At 49.5% G+C, this 22,384-nt stretch overlaps 1 protein-coding gene across 1 annotated transcript in view; it reads right to left on the bottom strand.

The window, feature by feature from the left end:
• Positions 1-7,081: 7,081 nt before the first annotated feature.
• Positions 7,082-22,384, bottom strand: part of BTBD16 (BTB domain containing 16) — a gene marked incomplete at both ends in the record, with an annotated part of 50,453 nt that continues 35,150 nt past the window's right edge. Inside the window, 7 exon segments of the mRNA XM_079712106.1 lie at positions 7,082-7,150; positions 8,698-8,789; positions 8,792-8,861; positions 10,472-10,570; positions 11,700-11,777; positions 13,597-13,679; positions 14,560-14,651. Coding sequence (XP_079568232.1) covers positions 7,082-7,150; positions 8,698-8,789; positions 8,792-8,861; positions 10,472-10,570; positions 11,700-11,777; positions 13,597-13,679; positions 14,560-14,651 — 583 coding nt within the window.

The raw sequence follows: 22,384 nt of genomic DNA, 5'->3' as shown, positions 1-22,384 counted from the left end.
CTTCTAAAGGAGTCGGCTCCCCAGCTCATGTTCTAGTCTGGATCGAATCTTCTCCTGAACCCCCAACTTTTCCTTTTTTAAAAAACAGCTTTGGGACTTCCCTGGTGGCACAGTGGTTAAGAATCCGCCTCCCAGTGCAGAGGACACGGGTTCGAACCCTGGTCCGAGAAGATCCCACATGCCACGGAGCAACTAAGCCCGTGCGCCACAACTACTGAGACTGCGCTCTAGAGCCCGTGATCCACAACTACTGAGCCCGAGTGCTGCAACTACTGAAGCCCGCATGCCTGGAGCCCGTGCTCCGCAACAAGAGAAGCCACTGCAATGAGAAGCCCGCATACCGCAACGAAGAGTAGCCTCCACTCACCGCAACTAGAGAAAGCCCATGTGCAGCAACGAAGACCCCACACAGGCAAAAATAAATAAATAAAGTAAATAAATTTAAAAAAAAGAAAAAAACAGCTTTGCTGAGATATAATTCATGTATCATACAATTCACCCATTTAAGTGTCCAGTTCAATAGTTTTTTAGTATATTTACAGTTTTGCAACCATGACCATCAGTCAATTTAGAACGTTTTCATCATCTCAGACAGAAACCCTGTACCCTTTAGCTGTCACCCTCCCTCTCTCCCCAGCCTCTTCCTCCCTCCTGCCCTAAGCAACCACTAAACTACTTTCTGTCTCTGCATATTTTCCTGTTCTGGACATTTCATATGAAAGGGATCGTATAATATGTGGCTTTTTTGTGACTGGCTTCTTTCACTTAACATCATGTTTTCAAGGTTCATCCACCTTATGGCATGTATTGTACTTCATTCCCTTTTACAGCTGAATAATATTCCATCGTATGGATCTACCACATTTTTTTAATCCATTTGTCAGCTGATAAGACATTTGGGTTCTTTTCACCTTTTGGCTACTATGAATAGTGAACATTTGTGCCCAGGTTTCTGTATAGACATATGTCTTCGTGTGTCTTGGGTATATACTTGGTGGAATTGCTGGATCATATGGCAACTCTATGTTTAATCATTTGAGGAACTGCCAGACTGTTTTCCAAAGTGGCCGTACCATTTCACAGCATATGAGGGTTCCGATTTCTCTAACCAAACCCATTTTAATTCCACTCATGAGAATTCCCGGGTCGTCCAGTGGCTAGGACTCTGCACTTCCATTGCAGGGGGCATGGGTACAATCCCTGGTCGAGGAACTAAGATCCCACAAGCCATGTGGCACAGAGAAAAAAAAAAATCTCGCTCATACTTCAGGTCTCAGCTTAAGGGCTACTTCCGTGCAGAGAACCCTCCCTGGGCCTCGCATGCCCTCCTGGGGTCTAGGTCAGCTTCTTTGCTTTAAGCTTTCAAAGAACTGGGCTTCCTCACTTTAGGGCGCTGAAGCATTGCTTAGTGCAATGATTCCATCAACGCCTGTCTCTCCCCACACTGTGGGCTCCATGAGGGCAGAGGCTATCTGTGTTGTTCACCTCTGAAGCCCTAACCCACGCCTGGCCCACAGCAGCCAGCCGCCCATGAGAAATCTATAGAATGAATGTCAGGGGCTGAAAGCGCAAAGGGCACATAACTCATTCAGAGTCACCAAGTGGAGCCATGGGAGCCTTGCGTCCTATTCCACCCTGTCCAATACAGTAGCCACCAGCCAAATGTGGCCACTGAACACTTGAAATGTGGCCAGTGCCACTGAGAAATTAAGTTGTTGATTTTATTTCACTTTATTAAATGGAAATTTAAATAACTGTCAGTGCAGGTAGGAGTGGGCTAACACTGGTACTCCTGATACAGAGCTGAGCTCTGCTTCCCTGGCATTGGAACCTTCCTTTCCCCCAACATGCTTCTCCCTGCCCCTGAGGAGGTAGCCTTCGCCCAGCATTCCAGGCAAATGTTTGTGTTGACTGCAGGCTGAGCCTCAGGCATGGCCACTGATGCTTCCTTCTCTGGGTCTTGGGGAGACACTAAAAGACTCAGTACTCTGGAGGGTCTCTAGAAATTGGGAGGTCCCAGTCCTGTTCCGTGGTTGGAACCTTTGCTACCCTGTTCCTTCTACTTGCACTTATGGTGATTTAAGTGTAAAAACATTAAGATGAAATAAAAACTCAATTTCCTAGTCACACTACCCACATGTCAGTGCTCAGTGGCTACATGGGGCTAGTGGCCACCCTATTGGACAGGGTGGATATAGGACATTTCCATCACTGCAGAAAGTTCTACTGGATAGCACTGCCCCAGAGATTTCCCTACAGAGGGTTCTCTCCTCTCTATCTCCCCCAGGATACACTGTCCTCACTGCTCCTCAGCTCTCAAGGCCTCAGATCCTGTGGGCCATCCTCCTGTGTGCACATGGGGCTGGGACTTCCCCCACCCAGTTCCTGGGGAGCCCGTCCTTCTCCCCAGCAGCTTGGCAGGCCCCAGCACATCCCCTTCTCATCTTAGGCTTACAAGAACAAAAATGTCCTCTCTCATCTGGTACTCTAGCCTCCAGGATACCAAACCCTCTAAAGAAGAGTGAGGAAAAAAGCCCCTCTTGCTCTTCCCGATGAGCTCATAGGAAAATAAGACAGTTCACTTCTTCCCCAGGTCCTACTTTTCCTGGTCATAGGCACAGCCATTCACTTCTGCTCTTCAGCTCTCCTGGAATCAGAGGACTCAATGAATGATTGCAGCTGGGAAGGTCTACCAAGAGTGCCTAGCTCGACCTTTCATTTTGCATAAGGGAAGAAGGCCCAGAAGAGAACAAGGACTTGCCCAAGATCACAGAGCATCCATCTTGACCTAATAAACACTGAATGACTCCAAATAATGAGGAGGAACAGAGATAACTTGTATCAACCTCCTACTATGTGCTGGGTGCTTTACCAATCACACATCAACTTATTTAACACCACAGGTCTTATGGCCCACTTCAGATTAGACTCTGAGGTGCAGAGAGGTTAGGTGACTTGCCTGAAGCAACACAGCTAGTAAGGGACAGAGCTAGGACTCAAACCCTTGTCTTGCTACTTCATGACCTAAAGGAGTTGCTGGGCCATCTTTGTTGGAGGGGAGGGTCTGGGGAGGTGAGCCAGATGGTGGGTGACAGGAGAAGCAAACACAGAGAAGGTCATGGACGTGGCACATCCTATGTTAGGCTGACCAACGCTCATGGTCGCTGCTTTTGGCCTGGTGACTGTGGACTTTTAAAATTCTAGTCTAAGAAGTTCTCACTTGTAAGGAGGGCTTGTAAGATCATCTTAACAATTTTTGTCTCAAGACCTACTTCCCAGGTTCAGAGATTTTGTGATGTGAACACTGTAGATGTTTGAATGACCACAGTCTCATCTGGGATGTAAAAAAAGTTCACTTTGAACCACTAAGCAAGGAAGACCCTGCAAGATGAGCTTTTAAGTTGCAAATTTCTGCCACTGAAATTCTGGTTCCCACTTTTGAGGCAGACCTCGCCCCCTAGTGGAAAAGGGTGGACTCTGCACTATAGTAAATGGTCCACCCACAGGAGGGTGCCTCCTTAAAGTTCTATATTTCATAATACAGGAAATTTGGTTTTAAAAATAAAATCAGCCAGTGTGGTGAAATAGATTCACAGCTTTGTTGTTGTTATTGGATTTTTTTTCACTGGAGAAGAAAGACAGTTGGGTATGTGGGGTGCAGTGGGGACCCCTGCTATGGAATCAACATTTTCAGATCGATCCGAGTTGTTTCTGGGAGTGATCCCAGACCTCCCGCATTGCCTCCCCAAAGCCTGGGAGTTAAAGTGCAGGTTCCTGGGTGTCTCCTAGGCTGCAAAGTCAGCCTTCACAGCTGGGGGGCCAGGGGTCCATTTGCACCAGCAACCAGGAGATTCTGGTGAAGATTCAGTCCAAGAGTCCTGGACCTGGACATGAGCCTGTTCTCAGCTGTTTCAGCTTCACCTGTACCATTTCCCAGCAACCCTCCACCTGCAAGGACACTGCTCATCCTCCACGGCCCATTTACGTGCCACCTCCTCAGTGAGACCACCCTTGCCCTGTCCCAACGCCCCCAGAGGAATCAAATGTGATTTCCCATGTGACGGCACTCTGCCCAGCACGGCCCAGCATGCCCAGATGCTCCGCACACAGTTCTGTCGGGCATGTATTAGGTGTTCAATAAATACTTGAATTAAGCACCTTAAAACTTTTCCCCTCGGGACTTCCCTGCTGGCGCAGTGGTTAAGAATCTGCCTGCTGGGCTTCCCTGGTGGCGCAGTGGTTAAGAATCCGCCTGCCAATGCCGGGGACATGGGTTTGAGCCCTGGTCTGGGAAGATCCCACATGCCGTGGAACAACAAAGCCCGTGCGCCACAGCTATTGAGCCCACGTGCCTAAAGCCCGTGCTCTGCAACAAGAGAAGCCACCACAATGAGAAGCCGGCGCACCGCAATGAAGAGTAGCCCCCGCTCACCGCAACTAGAGAAAGCTCGCGCACAGCAACCAAGACCCAATGCAGCCAAATAAATAAATAAATAAATAATAAATAAATAAACAAACTTTTCCCCTCTTCTCAGTGGCCTGTGGAGGGAAATGGAAACAGGTGAGTCCTGTGGCCAGGCCCGTGGTGGCCCCGGCTCTGCCATTCTGAGGAACCTGGATGTACAACTGCCTTACTCTCTGAAGCTCAGCTGCCACTCTTTGTTAAAATTTAATTAATTAATTAATTAATTAATTAATTTTGGCTGTGTTGGGTCTTCGTTGCTGCGCATGGGCTTTCTCTAGTTGTGGCGAGCGGGGGCTACTCTTCGTTGTGGTGCTCGGGCTTCTTGTTGCGGTGGCTTCTCTTGTTGTGGAGCATGAGCTCTAGGCGCGTGGGCTTCATTAGTTGTGGCACATGGGCTCAGTAGTTGTGGCTCGCGGGCTGTAGAGTGCAGGCTCAGTAGTTGTGGCTCACGGGCTTAGTTGATCCGTGGCATGTGAGATCTTCCTGGACCAGGGCTCGAACCCGTGTCCTCTGCATTGGCCGGCAGACTCTTAACCACTGCACCACCAGGGAAGCCCTCAGCTGCCACTCTTACTGATGTGGAAAATACACCTACATCACGGGGAGGGGGGGCCGTTGGGAGGATTCAGTGAGAGGGTGGGCGTCAAGTGTAACATCTTTAAACCAGAACTGTCACTCCAGCTCCCTGGGCCTGATTCCCCGCTCTTACAGTGAGGAGGTAGAAATGACATCACCTCCCGTCCCTGACGCCCCGAGTCCTTCTGCGTCGGGTGCCTCCATTCTCTGGCCCTTGAGTCAGGGGACGCAGCCCGGCCCGTCAGCCCCTTACCCCATCCTTTCTGGGGTTGCCTTTCTCCTACATCCCTGCCTTTTGGACCCTCACAGTGTGACTGGTCACTTTAGGGAGGCATTTTTGGAACTGCTGTTCCGCGAGGTTTTCCCAATCCTGCAGACTCCGGGAGCTTGACATTGCATATTCCAAATAGCTGAGCCAGGACAGTGGTTTCCCATAGAAAGTGGATATTCATGTTTCAGCAGCGCATCCAAACAGCCTCTTCTCTCTTGGACATCTACGGACTTGCTTTTCAGAAGTCTTCCATTCTTTTCCTCCCCATTATCCCCTAGGACCCTGGTGAAATGCCACGAGGCTGCTCTTTCTCCAGAGCCAGTGAGTCGAGCCGCACCCCGACCTCTGCCCAGGGGCTGCTTACCAAGGGGCTGTTACACGAGTCGTGGCCGCAGGGATCATAGCCCCGAGGGAGGCCGAGGGGCTGCCTTATCCCCTTTTTATAGACAAGGAAGCACAGTTCACAGAAGGGAAATGACAAGTGACTTTTCCGACTTAGCACCATCAGTTTGGAGGCAAGGCAAATTCATCATCGCCTGCTTCTCCCAAGGCTGTGCTTCTCTGTTAAAGAAATCATCTATCTGGAGAGAGAAAAAAAATCAGGTTCTAAGGAAAAACACATTGCAGAATCCCATTTTGAATGGGAAGAAAACTCCAAGTGCATCTAAAGGTAATTCGGGAAGGTCACCTGCCAAACTTCTGAACGATGGGAGTCCCACTGGATTTTATTGTCTTCTTTGAATTTTCTCATTTTTCTTCAACAAGCTTGTTATTATATAGAAGTAACATTTCGTGTTATAAAAGGGGAAACGATCCTGCTTATTTGAAAACAAACTACTGCTCCCTAGGAAGACCTGGATGAATCTCTTAAACATGATGTTGGGGGCTTCCCTGGTGGTGCAGTGGTTGAGAGTCCGCCTGCCGATGCAGGGGACACGGGTTCCTGCCCCGGTCCGGGAGGATCCCACATGCCGCGGAGCGGCTGGGCCCGTGAGCCACGGCCTCTGAGCCTGCACGTCCGGAGCCTGTGCTCCGCAACGGGAGAGGCCACAACACTGAGAGGCCCGCGTACCGCAAAAAAAAAAAAAAAAAGGGGGGGGAACCTTGGGGCTTCCAGCTGGAGTATGTTGTTACTGCTGATGCTCCCATAGGAGTGCTTCTGAGAGTGCATCAAGTTAGGGCTGGACTCAGGGAGCTTTGGGGTCAATGATGGCAATGGACTCATGGCTCTGATCCTTTCCATCCTCAAACGATATAAATGGGAGTGCTATGGTCTGAATGTGTCTCCTCAGACTTCATATGTTGAATTCTAACCCCTAAAGGTAATGTCATTAGGAGGTGGGGCCTTTGGGAGATGATTAGGTCATGAGGGAAAGGCAGGGCCTTCGTAAAATGGATTAGTACCCTTATTAAAAGAGGCCCCTGAGAGCTCCCTGCCCCCTCTACCATGTGAGGACACAGCGAGAAGAAGCCGTCTATGAACCAGAAAGTAGGTTCTCATCAGACACCATGTGGAATCTGCTGGCATCTTGATCTTGGACTTCCAGCCTCCAGAACTGTGAGTAACAAATTTCTGTTGTTTATAAGCCCCCAATCTGTGGTGTTTTGTTATAGCAGCCCAACAGACCAAGACAGTGGGCCAAAGTTCTGAGACCATTACTAACTCGGAGAGTCAGCTGAATACTTGAGCAGTCCTTTTCATGTTATCTTATTTCCTTTTACATGGACCAGTGGAAGAAAAAAAATCCCATAGATTCTTCTGAAAACTGTTAAGATAATGAGAAGACGAAAGAAAAACTTGCATAGATTGGGATGCCCACAGTTTGTATTTTCAAGGCCTAAAAGACGAAACAAAACAAAGCAAACGGGACTTTCAGGATAAACGCAATCATCCTCTAGAAGGGGAAAGAGGAAGGCCTAGGGCTTCCCTGGTGGTGCAGTGGTTGAGGGTCCGCCTGCCGATGCAGGGGACACGGGTTCCTGCCCCGGTCCGGGAGGATCCCACATGCCGCGGAGCGGCTGGGCCCGTGAGCCGTGGCCGCTGGGCCTGCGCGTCCGGGGCCTGTGCTCCGCAACGGGAGAGGCCACAACAGTGAGAGGCCCGCGTACCGCAAAAAAAAAAAAAAAAAAAAAAAAAAGAGGAAGGCCTAGCAATTGTATAAGATGCTGGTTCTCAACTCTGGATGTACATTAAGAATCATGTAGGGAAGGTTTTTAAAATAAACCTTAAAAAAATTAAGTATAACTTAAATACAATAAAGTGCCCCAATCTTAAGGATACAGCTTGATGGATTTTCACAAGTGAGCACTCCTGTGTGACCACCACCCGGATCATGATAAAGGACATTTCAGGTACCTCTGAAATCTCCTTCCTATCCCCTCCTGGTCAATATCCCAGCCTCCTCCACTCCCGCCTCCACAAGGAAATTGCTATTCTGATTTCTAACATCATAGAGAATAACTAGAGGAGCTTTAAAAAATACTGATGGGGGCTTCCCTGGTGGCGCAGTGGTTGAGAGTCCGCCTGCCCATGCAGGGGACACGGGTTCGTGCCCGGTCCGGGAGGATCCCACATGCCGCGGAGCCGCTGGGCCCGTGAGCCATGGCCGCTGAGCCTGCGCGTCCGGAGCCTGTGTTCCACAACGGGAGAGGCCACAACAGTGAGAGGCCTGCGTACCGCAAAAAAAATAAATAAATAAATACCGATGCCTGGGTCCCACCATGGAATATCTGGTCTTATCTGGGTGGCTCTCAGGCCTGGGGAGTTTGCAAAGGGCCAGGTGATTCTGATGTGCAGCCAGGACTGAGAATTACTCTCTGGTTTAAGGTCAAGTCCCATTTTCTGCAGGGCAGTGAGGGCTTAAATTCACAGACCAAAGGGCTCCTCCCAGCACTGCAGGCAGGCTCTCTAGCAATTTCTGGATTGCAGCCATCAGGAGCCAGGCCAGGTACTGAATCCACCGGGATTTTGAGGTGGCCCACTGAGGCAGCTGAGCTCAGTTCTCCTTGGACGAGCCAGGGGCGGGTGGGCTGGGCCACGGATTTTGGTGGAAGGTGATGTCCCGGCAAGAAAGGAGGTGTTGGCAGCAAATACGCTCCACCAGACATTCCACCTCCCCCTAAAAGTCCCCTTCGGTATTTATAAAATGATTCGGGTGTGACCCAAATCAGGCAGTCTGGTTTGGCTTATCGTTTTCAGTACGCCCAGATTTCATCCTACCAGGTTTTTCTTTAGCACTATTTGGAGCTGTGAAAATCCTTAAGAAACTGAGCAAATCTCCCCCCGTAGATTGCTGGAGGTATAAAGTCAGTGACCCCCAAAAAAGTGTGGAGGAGAGAACGAGCAAAAGAGCAATCAAAGAGAAAAGAAAAGATAAGCACTCACGTGGCTTTTGCAGGACGACTTGACCAACCCAAACTTCTGCTTGATCTGGTTTGTCGTGAACTCTTGCCACTTGCCGTCCACCAGGGTCTGGGCTCTGCTCTCAGGCTGATGGGGCTGTGCTCATAGATGGAGGAGGCGAATTCCAAGTCGGTGTGGCTTATTCTCTGCAAGGAGGGTGACCCACCTTAGGTGGAACCGAAACCTGGGTGACCCAGAGTTAGCGAAACGTGGTCCCTGCCACATCGGCCCTCCTGTCTGATGTGTACAGGGTGGAAGCGTTTCCCCATGGCCCCATTTCCTACATGCAGCTGCTGCTGAATCGGTTGGCATTTGAACCCTCACTGTGAGCAAACCACTGGCCAACGGACTGGGGTTTGGCCGACTCAGGAAAGCACCATGAAGTCAATCTATATTGAACGGGAAGGTCTTCACATCGCTTTGCCAGAGTTTAAAAAACCAACATAGTATTCATATGAGCACTTCGACTCCTGTTGTTACATAATTCATCTCTTCCATCCAGTAAAATCCATTATGTAGGGAAACGCGTGAGTCACTGAAGACCAAGGACTGGCCCAAAGAAGAGATGTGACTCGCTCAAGGACACATAAAGAGGTAGTGGCCAAGCTGGATGAAACCTCAGGTTTCTCATTCATGCATTCATTCATTTATCCACTCATAATACAAACATACCACCCCTACGTTCCTCTTCTGTGATTGGCAGTGGTAATGAAAAGATATGGTAATATTAAAGATATGGTTTCTCAAGGAGCTTAAAGTTTTTGAGATTGAAACCCTAAGTGGAAGGTAGGGGTCCACCATCATAGTTGTCATCATCATCATCATCATCAGGGCCCTGTTCCAAGCCCTCTGCACAATTTAACACATTTAATACTCACAGCAACCTAGGAAGGTAGGTCTTATTACCTTGTCCATCTTAAAGGTCAGAAAGTGGACACAGGGGGGTTCCTGGGCTCACCAAGATCAAACGGCTCACCAGGTGGTTTGAATTCAGACTCTACTCTGAAACCCAGCTCTCCTGCCTCCCCTGAAAGTCTAGCAGGTGCACGGAGGTGAAGGCATCCACCTTCCTGACTCTTCCAGCATCCTGTTCACAGCCTCTGCTTTGCCTCCCTAGAGAAAACCATTCCCTCTGGCTTTATGGGCATACGCATTACCTCCACAGAAGAATGGCCACCTGTAAAGCATCCCCCAGCATGTACAAACTGAAAATGAATTGAGCCCCACATGTGGTTCCAGAGGACTATCATTTAACCTGGGCCTTACCAGTAGAGGCCATACAAACATGAAGACACTCCGTTTTGAGATCCTTATCTATTGAATGGGTTAATAGCAGCAACCTCACAATGTTGGTGCAAAAATCAAATGACATCATGACCATGAGCATGATTAGCACCAGGCTTACAACACATTACAAATGAATTAGTAATTAATGTTTTTTGTTTGTTTGTTTGTTTGTTTGTTTGTGGTTCGCGGGCCTCTCACTGTTGTGGCCTCTCCCATCGCTGAGCACAGGCTCCGGACGCGCAGGCTCAGCGGCCATGGCTCACGGGCCCAGCTGCTCCGCGGCATGTGGGATCTTCCCGGACCGGGCACGAACCCGTGTCCCCTGCATCGGCAGGCGGACTCCCAACCACTGCGCCACCAGGGAAGCCCAGTAATTAATGTTTAATCAATTATTATTAATTCAATATGAACTGATTCTGAATCTCAAAGGCTGTTTCAGAGACATATCTCTCCTGTGCTCTGTCCTTACCTGCATATGAAAACTACAGGAAGTAGTATCATGTTTGATTCCCTTTATCTCAAAGAAGAATCCATATATGGCAATCACTTCTGAATGTGTAGTATACTCCTAATTGGGGAAAGATAAGCAACAAAGTGACAGGGGTAAAAACCTTCAGTATTCAAAGGCAAGAAAACATAGCAAAACCAATTCTAGCTACAACTGCTAAAGTGACTAATTTGTGATTTAAAACACAACAGCAATGTTAGCCCGGGAAACAAAAGAAAAGACAAACTGCAACGACTTTACAAATCCTTACAGGTTGGCACTCAGTGGCAATACTATTTGCTCTGCCTGCCCCCCTTAGTGGAGAGAAGAATGAGTTGGCACATTCTTAGATGACCCGTGGTCTGCAGACCTTTGAAACAAAGCATTTTGCTCCAATCTGATAGGCCTAAGAGACCTGCCATGCCCACGGTATTGCAGGGTGTCCTGGCCACTGTGGTCTGCAATCTGTCCACTTGGGCAGGTCCCTGCAAGCACAGCCCATCCAGGCCTGACCCAGAGGGGAGTCTCTGATGAGAGACTCAGGGCCCCAAACCCGTAAAACACGAATTCTTTTGAGATCACTACTGGGGCGGCTTTAACGATGTTGGAGGATCGCAGCCATTGCTTGAAGAATTGTACCGATCGAGGGAGCCCGAGACAGAGGGCAGCCACCAGCCGCCCAGGCTCCCCTGGTGACTGAGCACCCAGAGGCTTTTCAGCCGAGCTCCCTAACTCATTGCCACTTTGATTCTGGGCTCCATCTAAAGAGCTGCTCAGAGCAGTCGCCCTTGCAACCTTAACCACGGGCTCAGAGTGGAACCTCTTCTCGGGCAGTTGGCAGCTCACCACGTTGGTGGGGAAGAGGATGACCAACTCATCCCAGTTTGCCCAGGCCTTTCCTGGGTTTAGAACAGAAAGGTCCTGCATCTCCAGGAAACACCTCCAACCCTGGAAAGCTGGGACCGTTGGTCACCCTCATGGGAATCGTAGATGTGCCCATCAAGGGACTGAATGGCCTGTCCCAGGGCCCCGTCTTGTGCATTTTCCTTCTAAGGGGGCGGCACGTGTGCAGGAGAGACCCCTATGATTTCCTCTTCTGCCCCGGCCTCCCTACCAGAGGGCGGAAGTGAGTGTGGCCATTGTACAAAGGTCTCTAACCAAGCACGGGACGGGATGTTTTTTCCCCTGGCTCGGGCCCAGCGGTCAGTACCTGCTTGAAGAGCAGCCCGAATCTCACCCCCTGGTTGGTAAGATCCTTCACGTGGGCCATGTCGCCCCCATTCTCCAGCTGAAAGGAAAACACACACCTCTTACCAGCAGCCCGATCCCCCCACATCATCTTCACTACATTGATCCCTACAACCCTGTCTCTGGAGCCTACATTCACCCATGAATCCAGTCCACAGTATTTACTGAAAACCTACTAGCCAGGTACCATGCTCAATGCTTTCAGAAGATGCAAAGATGAGAACAAGAAAAATGCCCCAGCATTTTTTTCTTACTTGAGAAATAAAATGTGCACAGCAGGAGCCCGATTACAAGGCAGAGAATATTCATGGCTATAAAGTCAAGAGCAAGTACGGCCCCATGGGCAGGCTCCACGTGAGGGCGGGGGCCGGGAGGGAGCAAATTTCAGGAGGATGACATTGGTGGCAGGGGCCAGAAGGACATGAAAAGGGAGGTGGGGGACTTTCTGAGGTGTCCAGCCCCAAGACTGTCCCCTCTCTCTCTGTTGCCCCTTCCATCCTCTGCTCGGTTAGAACACAATTTTGAGCTATGTCCCAGAGAAGCACGGTTCCACGGAGTGGTTATCTACTGCGCGGGGCACTGAGCCTTGTGGTTTGCACATTACAATAGGTATTTGTTGAGCTGAATTTAATTTCAACCAGTGACTCATAAATCTTCAGAACTCAAACACTGCCTCACTTCATCTCTGAAAATGCATGATTGGAAACACATAAGAAGCACAACAGTTGGTACAGACAATTCACAAAGGGGGAAATGCCACATGGAAAAATATTCATATTTACTAGTAATAAAGGGAATGCATATTAAAAAATGAGATGCTATTGTTCATTTCACAATTGACAGAAGTGATCTGAAAGGAAAATGCTCTATGTTGCTGAGCTTGTTCAAAGAAAGGCACCTCATTTATCGCTGGGGAAGGAGTAATTTGGTCCAAATTTTGCTAATATTTATCAAGAACAAAAGTGCACATTCCTTTTGGGGCCAGTATTTTCTACTCTTCAGGTTCTCCTATAAGAAAATAATTCTAGGGCTTCCCTGGTGGCGCAGTGGTTGAGAGTCCGCCTGCCGATGCAGGGGACATGGGTTCATGCCCCGGTCTGGGAAGATCCCACATGCCGCAGAGCGGCTGGGCCCGTGAGCCATGGCCGCTGAGCCTGCACGTCTGGAGCCTGTGCTCCACAACAGGAGAGGCCACAACAGTGAGAGGCCCGTGTACCACAAAAAAAAAAAAAAAAAAGAAAATAATTCTAAGTATAGTAAAATAAACCATTATGTGCAAATGCATTCACCACACAGCCTACTTATAATAGTTAGCAGTTAGACACACCATGACTTTTCTACAATAAAGGAAAGGTCAAGTAGCACTGTTTGTAGCATATCCTCTTGGTGGAAGAGTTTGCAGCCAGTAAAAATGGTGATAAGAAGCACATTCCATTAAGTATATTTTTTTTAAAAAGACCTGAAGGCAATAAAATGCAATAAGATGTTAGCGATGGTTGTTTTGGGGTGATGGGTCTGAGAGTATGTGTCTTCTTTCTTTCAGGTTCTCTGAATTTTGAAAATTTTCAATAATAAGCACATGACATTTGTATCTGTGAGGGGACTCTGTTTGCAGGGCCGTGTGGCCAATTGTCCCCGACTCTCCGGGTCAACAGGACAGATGTTCTAAACACCTGGGCTCCAAGGCGGGGCCTCCTCTCCCCTCCCCTCCAGGCTTGGCTCTTCCCACTTCCCCTGGGGAAGGATCCAGATACTTCCCCACCTCAGAGGCCCAGAGGTTTCGAATGCAAAACACATCTCCAGAAAAAGCAAAGGCAATAAATTTTGATAACTGTTTCCGCGCTGAGCTGGTGACTCACCGCGAGGTAATGGTCGGCTATAACCCGGACGAGCCAGGATTCAGGGAAGAAGTTAATGTGCCTTAGCTCCTCCAGATCCTTGCCTGGAAGAAGCACAAAGGGGACATTCTTACGGATTTATTCATAAGAGAACTGCAAAAATCTCATTTACGGAAGGAAAAAGGAGGAAGTTGGGAGCTGAGGACTGGCGGGCATTCCCGGGCCCCAGGAATCATTAGATGTGTGGAACCCAAGTGGGACGTCCCACGGCCCTTTCCCCCAAAGGGTCCACAGCCCCCGGCCACAATCCTGCCCAAGGAGGGAGGGTTGAGATCTGATAAACAGTGTCTTTGGAGTGTCTTTGGAGTGTCTAGAAGCAATTTGGACAAACTCTCTGGGCTCCATCAACCATTTGTGGGTTTTGGAGCTACTCATTCTATCTGGATAACTGGAAATGGCTTTGAAAAAGGTCTCAAATATCCTTTCAGATGCAAAGCTCTCACTGGTGGCCACCTGGGCTGCCCCAAACACACTCCCCAAGAGTTCCCTCTCTTTCCAAGTCACAGCTGCCTTGTTCTGGGCCCAGAGCATGAGTAACCTCAAGCCTGGAGCACAGACCCACAGCTTTCTCCCAAACTGCCGAACAAGCGAGCGACCCAGAGGGGATGCCACTCTAAGAGGTAGGGCATGCGGTTAGATGGCGACACGCAGCCCTGGGCACTGAGTACACTTTCATAATCGGTAAGCCCCTTCCATCCATCATCATGTTTTACAGAAGCTCTGATTATCCCCATTTTACAGACAAGGAAACTGAGACCGGGCAGCCAACTGACTTTCCTAAAGTCACACACCTTGGAAATGACAAAGCCAGATCTCAGCTGATTCCTTTGGAAACGTCTGGTGGGGCTTCCTCGGGAGTGGCTGAGGGGTGTGGCAGGTCCCCAACAGCCTCCCCTGGATGTGCTCCCACGGGCTGGGGCTTACCTCTGGTGATGCCGTGCAGACGCAGGCAAAGGAAGAGTGGCATCCAGTTCTGTCCCACATCCCGGTCCAGAAAGCAACACTTCTTGGGGAAGCTTAGCAGAGGTGCAGAGAGGAATAAAAGGCCTTCAGAACACTCCTTTCTGGAATTGGCTGGGGCTCGTGAAAGTCATGTCAGAGACTAGCGGTTTCACCAGCCAGGGGTAGATGGCGCCTGGTTCTCTCTGGATGGGTGGGGGAGTGTGGAAGCAGAGGGGGGCTGCTCCCCGAGGTGGTAATGAGACAAAGGGTTATATTCCCCTTGCATCTACCACATAGTAGGTACCCGACAAATACTCATTAAATGATGATGGGAACGCATAACTGTACAGAGGATTTCAGGATACATTTTCTCACTGGAGTCTCACAAACTTCTCAAGGGGCAGACAGGACAAGTATCATCAGCTCCATTTTACAGATGAAAAAACAACGGCTCAGCCAGGACTTGAACCCAGGGTTTCTGATTCCCCCTCTACACATGCTGCCCTTTGAGTAAGTGGCCAGTTTAGGCACTTCAAAAGCACTTTCTGGTAGAATCAAGAAGAAAGAAAGGTCGGATGAGTGGGTAACTTGTTTTAGCAGCTCGTGCCAGGATCAGTTCTGGACAGCGTTAATACTAAACTCTGGTTAATTTCCACACGTGGCTGAGGTCAGGGCTGGGTTGAAATCAGACTCCCCTTGAGAAGACTTGTACACACAGGCACACATCCACTCTTGTTTTGAAACAACTTGCTTCATAAAATGGTCACTTTTGACACATGGGGACGACAGGGGATAATTTTTCCAATGACTTTGGAAACACAAAGTCATTCCCTCAAGTCAGATCCTGTATGAGACCGGCCAAGGGCACTTTCAGAATATTTTTCCATGAATCAAGAGTGATGTCCAAATCACACCCTGTCCCAGCCAGACTGAACACTCCATTGGCCCCGTGTCCCGCCTCTGCTGGGGGTGGTGCCCACCAACTTGCCTGGGGACCATTTGTTTTCACAAGATCTGGGAATTCCTGGGGCTCTCCAGCTCTTCCTCGTGGCAGTGGTCCCAGGAGAGAAGTTTAAGGATTCTGAGGCGTTGTGAGAGGGGAGAGGGGCGTGAAGACAAATGAGCAAATTCAAATTCAATGATTATTTATTAGAATCCACTGGGGACCTGTCTCTGGGGGTGGACGGACCAGGCATAAATAAAGGAGGGCTGATACTTCCAGGAGTGCAGGGCTTTGATCCTGGATCCAGCCCTCCATTACCCAGGGCAGGTGGAGCTGGGCTAGTGTGGGCCGTGCCAGTGCCCTGAGAAACACGGATCTCTTAGCTGGACAAGTAACGCTCGCTTGACTCCTTTCCCAGACGTGAATGCCTCCTCCTTCCCTGCCTCTCTCTTGCCATTTAATGGAAGAATCAGCTAGGTGGCATCATGGCGGGCGCAGGCGTCAAGGAAGAAAGAAGGGGCTGAGCTGACGCAGAGCCCCCAGCCCAGCTGCGTGCTCTGGGGAACGAGCCGGGACCCTCGGCAAGGGCTCCCACAGCCCGGAGTGGCCCCTGAGGAGAACTTGCTGGAGCTGCAGGTTAATACAGTTTCAGCCCAGGAGGGAAAGGACCATCTAGAGGACAGATTTCCCCTCCAGCTCAGAAGCCCCCAGGCACCAACTCCACAGCTTTGTGGGAAGGATGCTGGGAGAGGAGGAGGGACCCAAGGCCCCTGAGTCTCCCTATGAGAGGCACTCAGCCAGACGACCATCAGCCAGGACCTCTCCAGACAGACCTCCTCCCCGAGAAGATTCTGAATGAGCTTTGTTGAGACAGGTGATTGGACTTTATGACCCCTTTGCATCACAGGAAGTGGCAGTGATGATGGCTGATTTGGACAGGTCACAGGTCAGCTCATGCATCGCCCAACCATGCTTGGGGTCCCTGAGCTTGGGCCCTGGAGTCAGACAGACCAGGTTCCAGTCCTGGGCCAGCCGGCCGTCAGCCGTGTGACCCAGCCTCCCCAAGCTTCCATCTCCTGTTCTGTCCGGGGGCACAACAGCCACATGTGCTTCCCTGGGTAGTCGGGAGAAGTAAAGGGGACAGAGCTTGTGATATGTCGGGCGCAGCTGCTGGTCCTAGTGGTACTCCAGGCTTCATGATTGCCACCGTTGTCCTCTCACCCCAAAGAAAGTGACCTGAACTTGAGCCGGTCAAGTGCATTGCCGTGTTCTTGCTGGCGTTCATTATCGCTGCCACCCTCTAACTCGCCGGAGCCATGGGCCGCCTCAAAGGAAATAAACGGTGGCCTCAGCTGCTGATTTTCTAAAATCCCAAAGCATCTGAGCAGTGTGGTCCAGTGCCTTGAACCAATGGGCGTAACCCTGCCCCTGGAGCCGGGCGGGTGGATGGCTGCAGAGCCAGGACGCTGCCCGGGCCTCCCGAGAACAGCCCACGTGTTTCCATCTAACCCAGCTCAACTCCGCTGCTGGGCCGCAGCATCTGGATTCTCTGGGCCAAGGATGAGCATGCTCACCTGATGTAACATAAAGCGGGGGAAGCTGGCTGCTGCGTCGGGACCTCTTTGCGTGGCTGTTTGGTGGAAACAAAGGCTGGCATGGCTCCCCCGGGCGCTGAGCTCTGTCTCTGCAAAGACTTTGGGTTTAGCACTGACTATTCTGGGCCAAGCTTCAGGCCACGGTGTCTGCCTCCTAAAGTTCATGGGAAACCCTTGGGGCATGACCCCCTTAGGGAGGACAGTTCATAGGTCCTTGATACTGAAAGATACACCCAGGTCGGCTCTGGGTTCTGCTTGCAAGACCCTGGGGACAAATCCTCCTTTCTGACCTCCTGAAAGGCAGTGCCAGGAACAAGTCTCTGTCAGACTGGCACAGGTTGGCATTTCAGAGCTGCCATCAGCCACAACCTTCTTGATTCCTCCAGCCTGTCACCTGTCAGAGTCATTTACCCTCTCAGACTCAGAGCCCCATTAGCCCAGCACTTCAAATTTTTGCCTTTTAAATGCATACTCTAGAATTCTGACACGTGCTACAGCACAGATGAACCTTGAAGACATTGTGCTAAGTGAATTAAGCCAGATACAAAAGGACAAATACTGTATGATTTCACTTATGTGAGGTTCCTAGAAGAGTCAGATTCACAGAGGCGGAGGTAGAATGGTGGTTGCCAGGGGCGGCGGGGATGGGCAGAGGGGAAAGGGAATTCATTGTTTAATTTGTGTGGGGTTTCAGTTTAGGAAGATGAACAAGTTCTGGAGATGGATGGTGGTGATGGCTGCACAACAGCATGAATGTACTTAATGCCCCTGAGCTGTACACATAAAAATGGTTACAATGGTCATTTTTATGTTATGTCTATTTTACCACAATAAAAAATTAGAGTTAAAAATTACTTTGTTTCTATGAAAAATATCTGAAAGAATAGTTTATATTTTAAAGTGAAGTTTGAAAAAAATTACACACTTGGGGGAAGGGAACACGGCTTTTTTCAAAAGGTAACTCGGTGTGGAAGACCTGGACGCCTTCTGAAACCCAAGAAGCAGGAAACAACAATTCTGAATGTCGCTGCCACCACCATCACCTAGCAAATGTCACCGCCATTCAGGACGTCCTGCCAAGTGCTGTGCTGGGCCTTCCTTTTCTTTGAGTCAGAACGAACCTACATCAGACCCGATGAGGGGGTATTGTTAACCTCTGCAGCCAGTAAATGGCAGTAGTGGGACTCAGACTCAGGGCCGCTACCTGCTGACATACCTCATTTACTGAATGTGTTGTTTGTCTCTGCTTCCTAGATTGTAAACTCTGTGAAGATGGAGATTTTTGTCTGTTTTGTCTACTCTTGTATTCACAGCACCCTTTGCAGTGCCTGGTTCTCAGGCAAGTCAGCTTGCAATAATGTTAAGTGAATTAATTGGATGAATGAGCTGGTCCCTGCCAACTCACCAGGCTCAATCTTATCATCCCATCCCTCTGCTCACCCATACTTCACCTTTTAGGAATGCAGTTCCAGCCCAGTGCGTGTGTGGGCATGCACACACACACACACACACACACCACACACACACATACATGCACAGACCAGGCTATTCTATGCCAATTTTCCTGTGCTCACAGGGTCCTGTCTGCTGTTACCACGATTTTTTGTCAGGCCAAGTCCTCTGGGTCATTTGTCGAGACCCAGTCAATGTCATCTTGACTATGAAGATGAAGATGGTCCTGACCTTTGCCCAAAGGCAGAACTGGGTCTAGAAATTCTGTGTAATCATGATGCTACCTGCCCTTTGCAAGAGCCTCCTGCACCCAGACACTTATATTCCTTGTGTTCCTCCAAAGTCTCCACTCTTACCCTTGAAGAAGACGTCTTGGGGCCACCCAGTTTGGGTGAAAAGCCAAGAAGCCACATGAGGGAAGTGCAAAGGTAGTAAGGAATAGGAATCAATAATATTTAGGGACTTTGAAAAGAGGGAGATTCAGCTTCCAGGGAGCCAAGCTAAGGCGGTTAGGAGCACTGCTGGTCAGAGACAGAGAAGAAATGAAAACGGCAAGAAACACAAACACAAAAGAAATGTATCAACCTCCCTGCACAGGGCTCCGTGGAGAGATTCTGACAGAGAACAACTGAACCACCCTCACGTCCATGACTCATGGACTACTTCAAAACGAATGTTCTGGTAAAGAGATCAGAGTTGTCACACCAGGGGTGCCCAGTTTCATGATGACTCCGTGGTCATATCTGCAAATGCCATCCATTAATCACAAGAGACACGTGGCTGTGTGCCCGCCCTGGCACACAGCATCACAGTACATTTCCTTCAGACACCTGTGGGCTGGGATGCTCGGAGTGCAGGGCATGGCTGGGCCGCTCTCCTCGGAGGCTCCCCTCATTTTATATATAGGAAGGTGGTGCTGGGTTTGTCGGGGCGGTGCTCACCCACACAGCCGGCACATGCTCTCGTTCTCTCTCCAAGAAGCTCAGAGAAGGAATCTGTCCAGTGCACAGGTGAGATCCAGGAAGGCTTCATGGAGGAGTCCTTGGCCAGCTCCATAAAAGCTGGGTCAGATTTGGACGGGGCATAGGAGGAAGGAGACTCTGCTGCAGAGGTCACGGAAATCTAATAGTTGGGATGGTGTGGAAATTGGATTCACTGACTGCTTTCAATGACCTCTTTCTGGTGAGGTTGCTGGAATCCACCCTTGCAGTGTCTGAAAGGGACCCATTTAGGGATTAACAAATCAGCTAAGGACTAGAATTACAGGTCCGTTCATGACTTGCCCTTAACTCGAAGACCTCAAAGTAAAAGGATGTGTCTGACGATCTAGGAGCCCCAGCTCCACCACCAATTTGCAAAAGGCGCCCAAGTAAGCCCCTTACCATCCCTGCATGGATTTTACAGACACACTGTTGAGTGAAAAAATCCAGACCTTTAAAAGTCTATGCTATAAGATTCTATTTAAAATTCAGAAGCAGCCAAGACATCTCCATAGTAAGAGAAGCCAGGATACCCGTTCACCTTGGAGTGCGAGAGGTAGTGACTGAAATAAGACACATTAGGGGGCCTGTCAGGTTCTGTTTCTTGGTCCGGGTGCTGGTTATACAGGTGTGTGCACTTTGTGGAAATTCACTGAGCTGTTCACTTAAGGTTTGTGCACTTTGCTGTATGTGTTTTATATTTTGATAAAAAATGTACATTAAAAAAAAGTGCCCGAACTTCCCTGGCTGTCCAGTGGGTAAGACTCCGCCTTCCAATGCAGGGGGTGCAGGTTCGATCCCTGGTCGGGGAGCTAAGATCCCACATGCCTCGGGGCCAAAAAAACAAAACATAAAAAACAGAAGCAATATTGTACCAAATTCAGTAAAGACTTTTAAAATGGTCCATATCAAAAAAAAAAACTTTAAAAAAAAGTGGAAAATTTGCCTGTCTCTGGCTCTTCTTCATTTGATGAATTTTTACAGCCCCCCTGGACTTCTCAGACTGCTAAGTGGAACGAAATGATGACTTCCTCTATGGATGAATGAAGGCGATGGTTTTGTTTACATTTTTTTGTTTTTCTTACAAGGAAATGTTAAATTTAATTCTGGACAGCCTATTTGTATTTCTAAATTAACCACTGCCAGGAAAACAGGTGTGTGTGTGTGTGTGTGTGTGTGTGTGTGTGTGTATACACACATGCATGTTCCCTTTCTATATTGATGTATTTAGACAACAATGAAAATAAGCTTTGAAGATGTTCTTAAACATGGAGCTAGGCAGAGAAACTGCTCCTTTCACTGTCCATCGGTGCCCCTGGCACAGCGCATATGTTCAATAACTATTTGTTGAATGAATGAAAAAAAATCAATGAATAAAAGAATACAGATGAGTAGATAAGGCTTGGACATATGTCTTAATTTGCAGGTACAGTGGTGCTGAAGGAGTTAACTATTCAAATACCTTCCCTCCTAGCTCAAGATGTTGCTAAGACAGCTGAGAAAAGGAGTACTTGATCTATTTTACTCAGTTGCTGCTCTAAACCCTCCTTTTTGGATGCTGGGCCAGCCACGGCCACACCCAGAGTTGCAGCTCAGCCTCATTCCTGGTCGGTCTAACATTCGGGCAGCTTGTCCCGCTGCCACCACATTATGAAAGCACAATCCCATTTTGCAGGTCCCCATATGGTGATGGTCCAGTCTGATCTCTGTTCCCCCACCTGGGAGATACCTTATAAACCACTCTGTCATTTCAATTATTTCATCAACAGATGAAACTTTAAAAATTGGGCCAAACAGCCAACTTCCTTGGTTCTCATACACAAGCCTGCGTACTGTCTCCCAGGGTCTGCTCACCTTCTAATGCTCCTGGAATGTCCCTGTCAGTGGCTGTGGAAACTTCCTTGACTAGCTGTTCCCTCTGTCTTCACTGAACTGTGGAGCTCAGCTCCTTGGTGACTCAGTTCCGGCCCAGGCTGACCGTGACTTCCCACACTTCCACCACTTCCACCCCTTCCACCACTGAAGCAGAGGCGCCTTCTTGCAGCCCAAGCCCTCAGGCCAGCAGCTCTGAGGCTCAGCCCCAGGGATCCTCAGGCCAACACAGAACCTGGGCACCACCGCTGCCCCCTCCCATGTCTAGCGTAAGCATCACCAAACTATCGAGACATTATTTCTCACTGAGCCTCGAGAAAGCCTTAGAACTCTGCCTAGTCTCGTCCACCAAACAGGCCCTACCCATCAGTAAAAATGGAAACTTGTCTGCCATCCCTCCTGTTTCGAGCTGCCGCAGACACGGTGTTCTCTGAATTTGGCATCTGCATGGTAAGACCCATTTCTCAGCTGGGGCAACCCAGCTCTGTAGAAAGGTTTGATGGAATTTCATCGTTCCATAAGCTGTTATGTGCTCAGCACGGTGCCAGGTGAGCTGAGGGTGCAATAAAGGATCGTAAACCCTTCCTACAAGCTGCTCACGGCCTACCCAGGGAGACAGAACATGTGCACCCACCAAGGTGTTCGTAAGGGCCTGGCTGGCAAGGTTCCTGGGGAGGCCCCGCCCTGGATGGACTGAGAAGAGGAGGCAGCGCAGGCTGGGGTAAGGGAGTCTGGGCAGCAAGTGCTGATCCCTCGGCTAAGGAGTCCCTCGGGGACTCAGGGGACAAGCACTTGGCAGGTGGAGGCCATTGACCAGGGAGCACCTTATGGGTGCCCCTGTTCTGGGGCAGAAGAGTGAGCTGGGACGGAGGCGAACCACCCGCAATCCTAAAGATGGACCACGGTCCTCAAAGTCGGAGGTGGGCCTGGGTGACCACGGAGCGGAAGGGCATCTGAGTTCCAGA

This window comes from Hyperoodon ampullatus (assembly GCF_949752795.1).
Source record: "Hyperoodon ampullatus genome assembly, chromosome: 1".
In the NCBI taxonomy this organism is placed as follows: domain Eukaryota; kingdom Metazoa; phylum Chordata; class Mammalia; order Artiodactyla; family Ziphiidae; genus Hyperoodon; species Hyperoodon ampullatus.
Note: the sequence above shows the minus strand (reverse complement) of the source record. Positions and strands in the feature narration are given on the sequence as shown.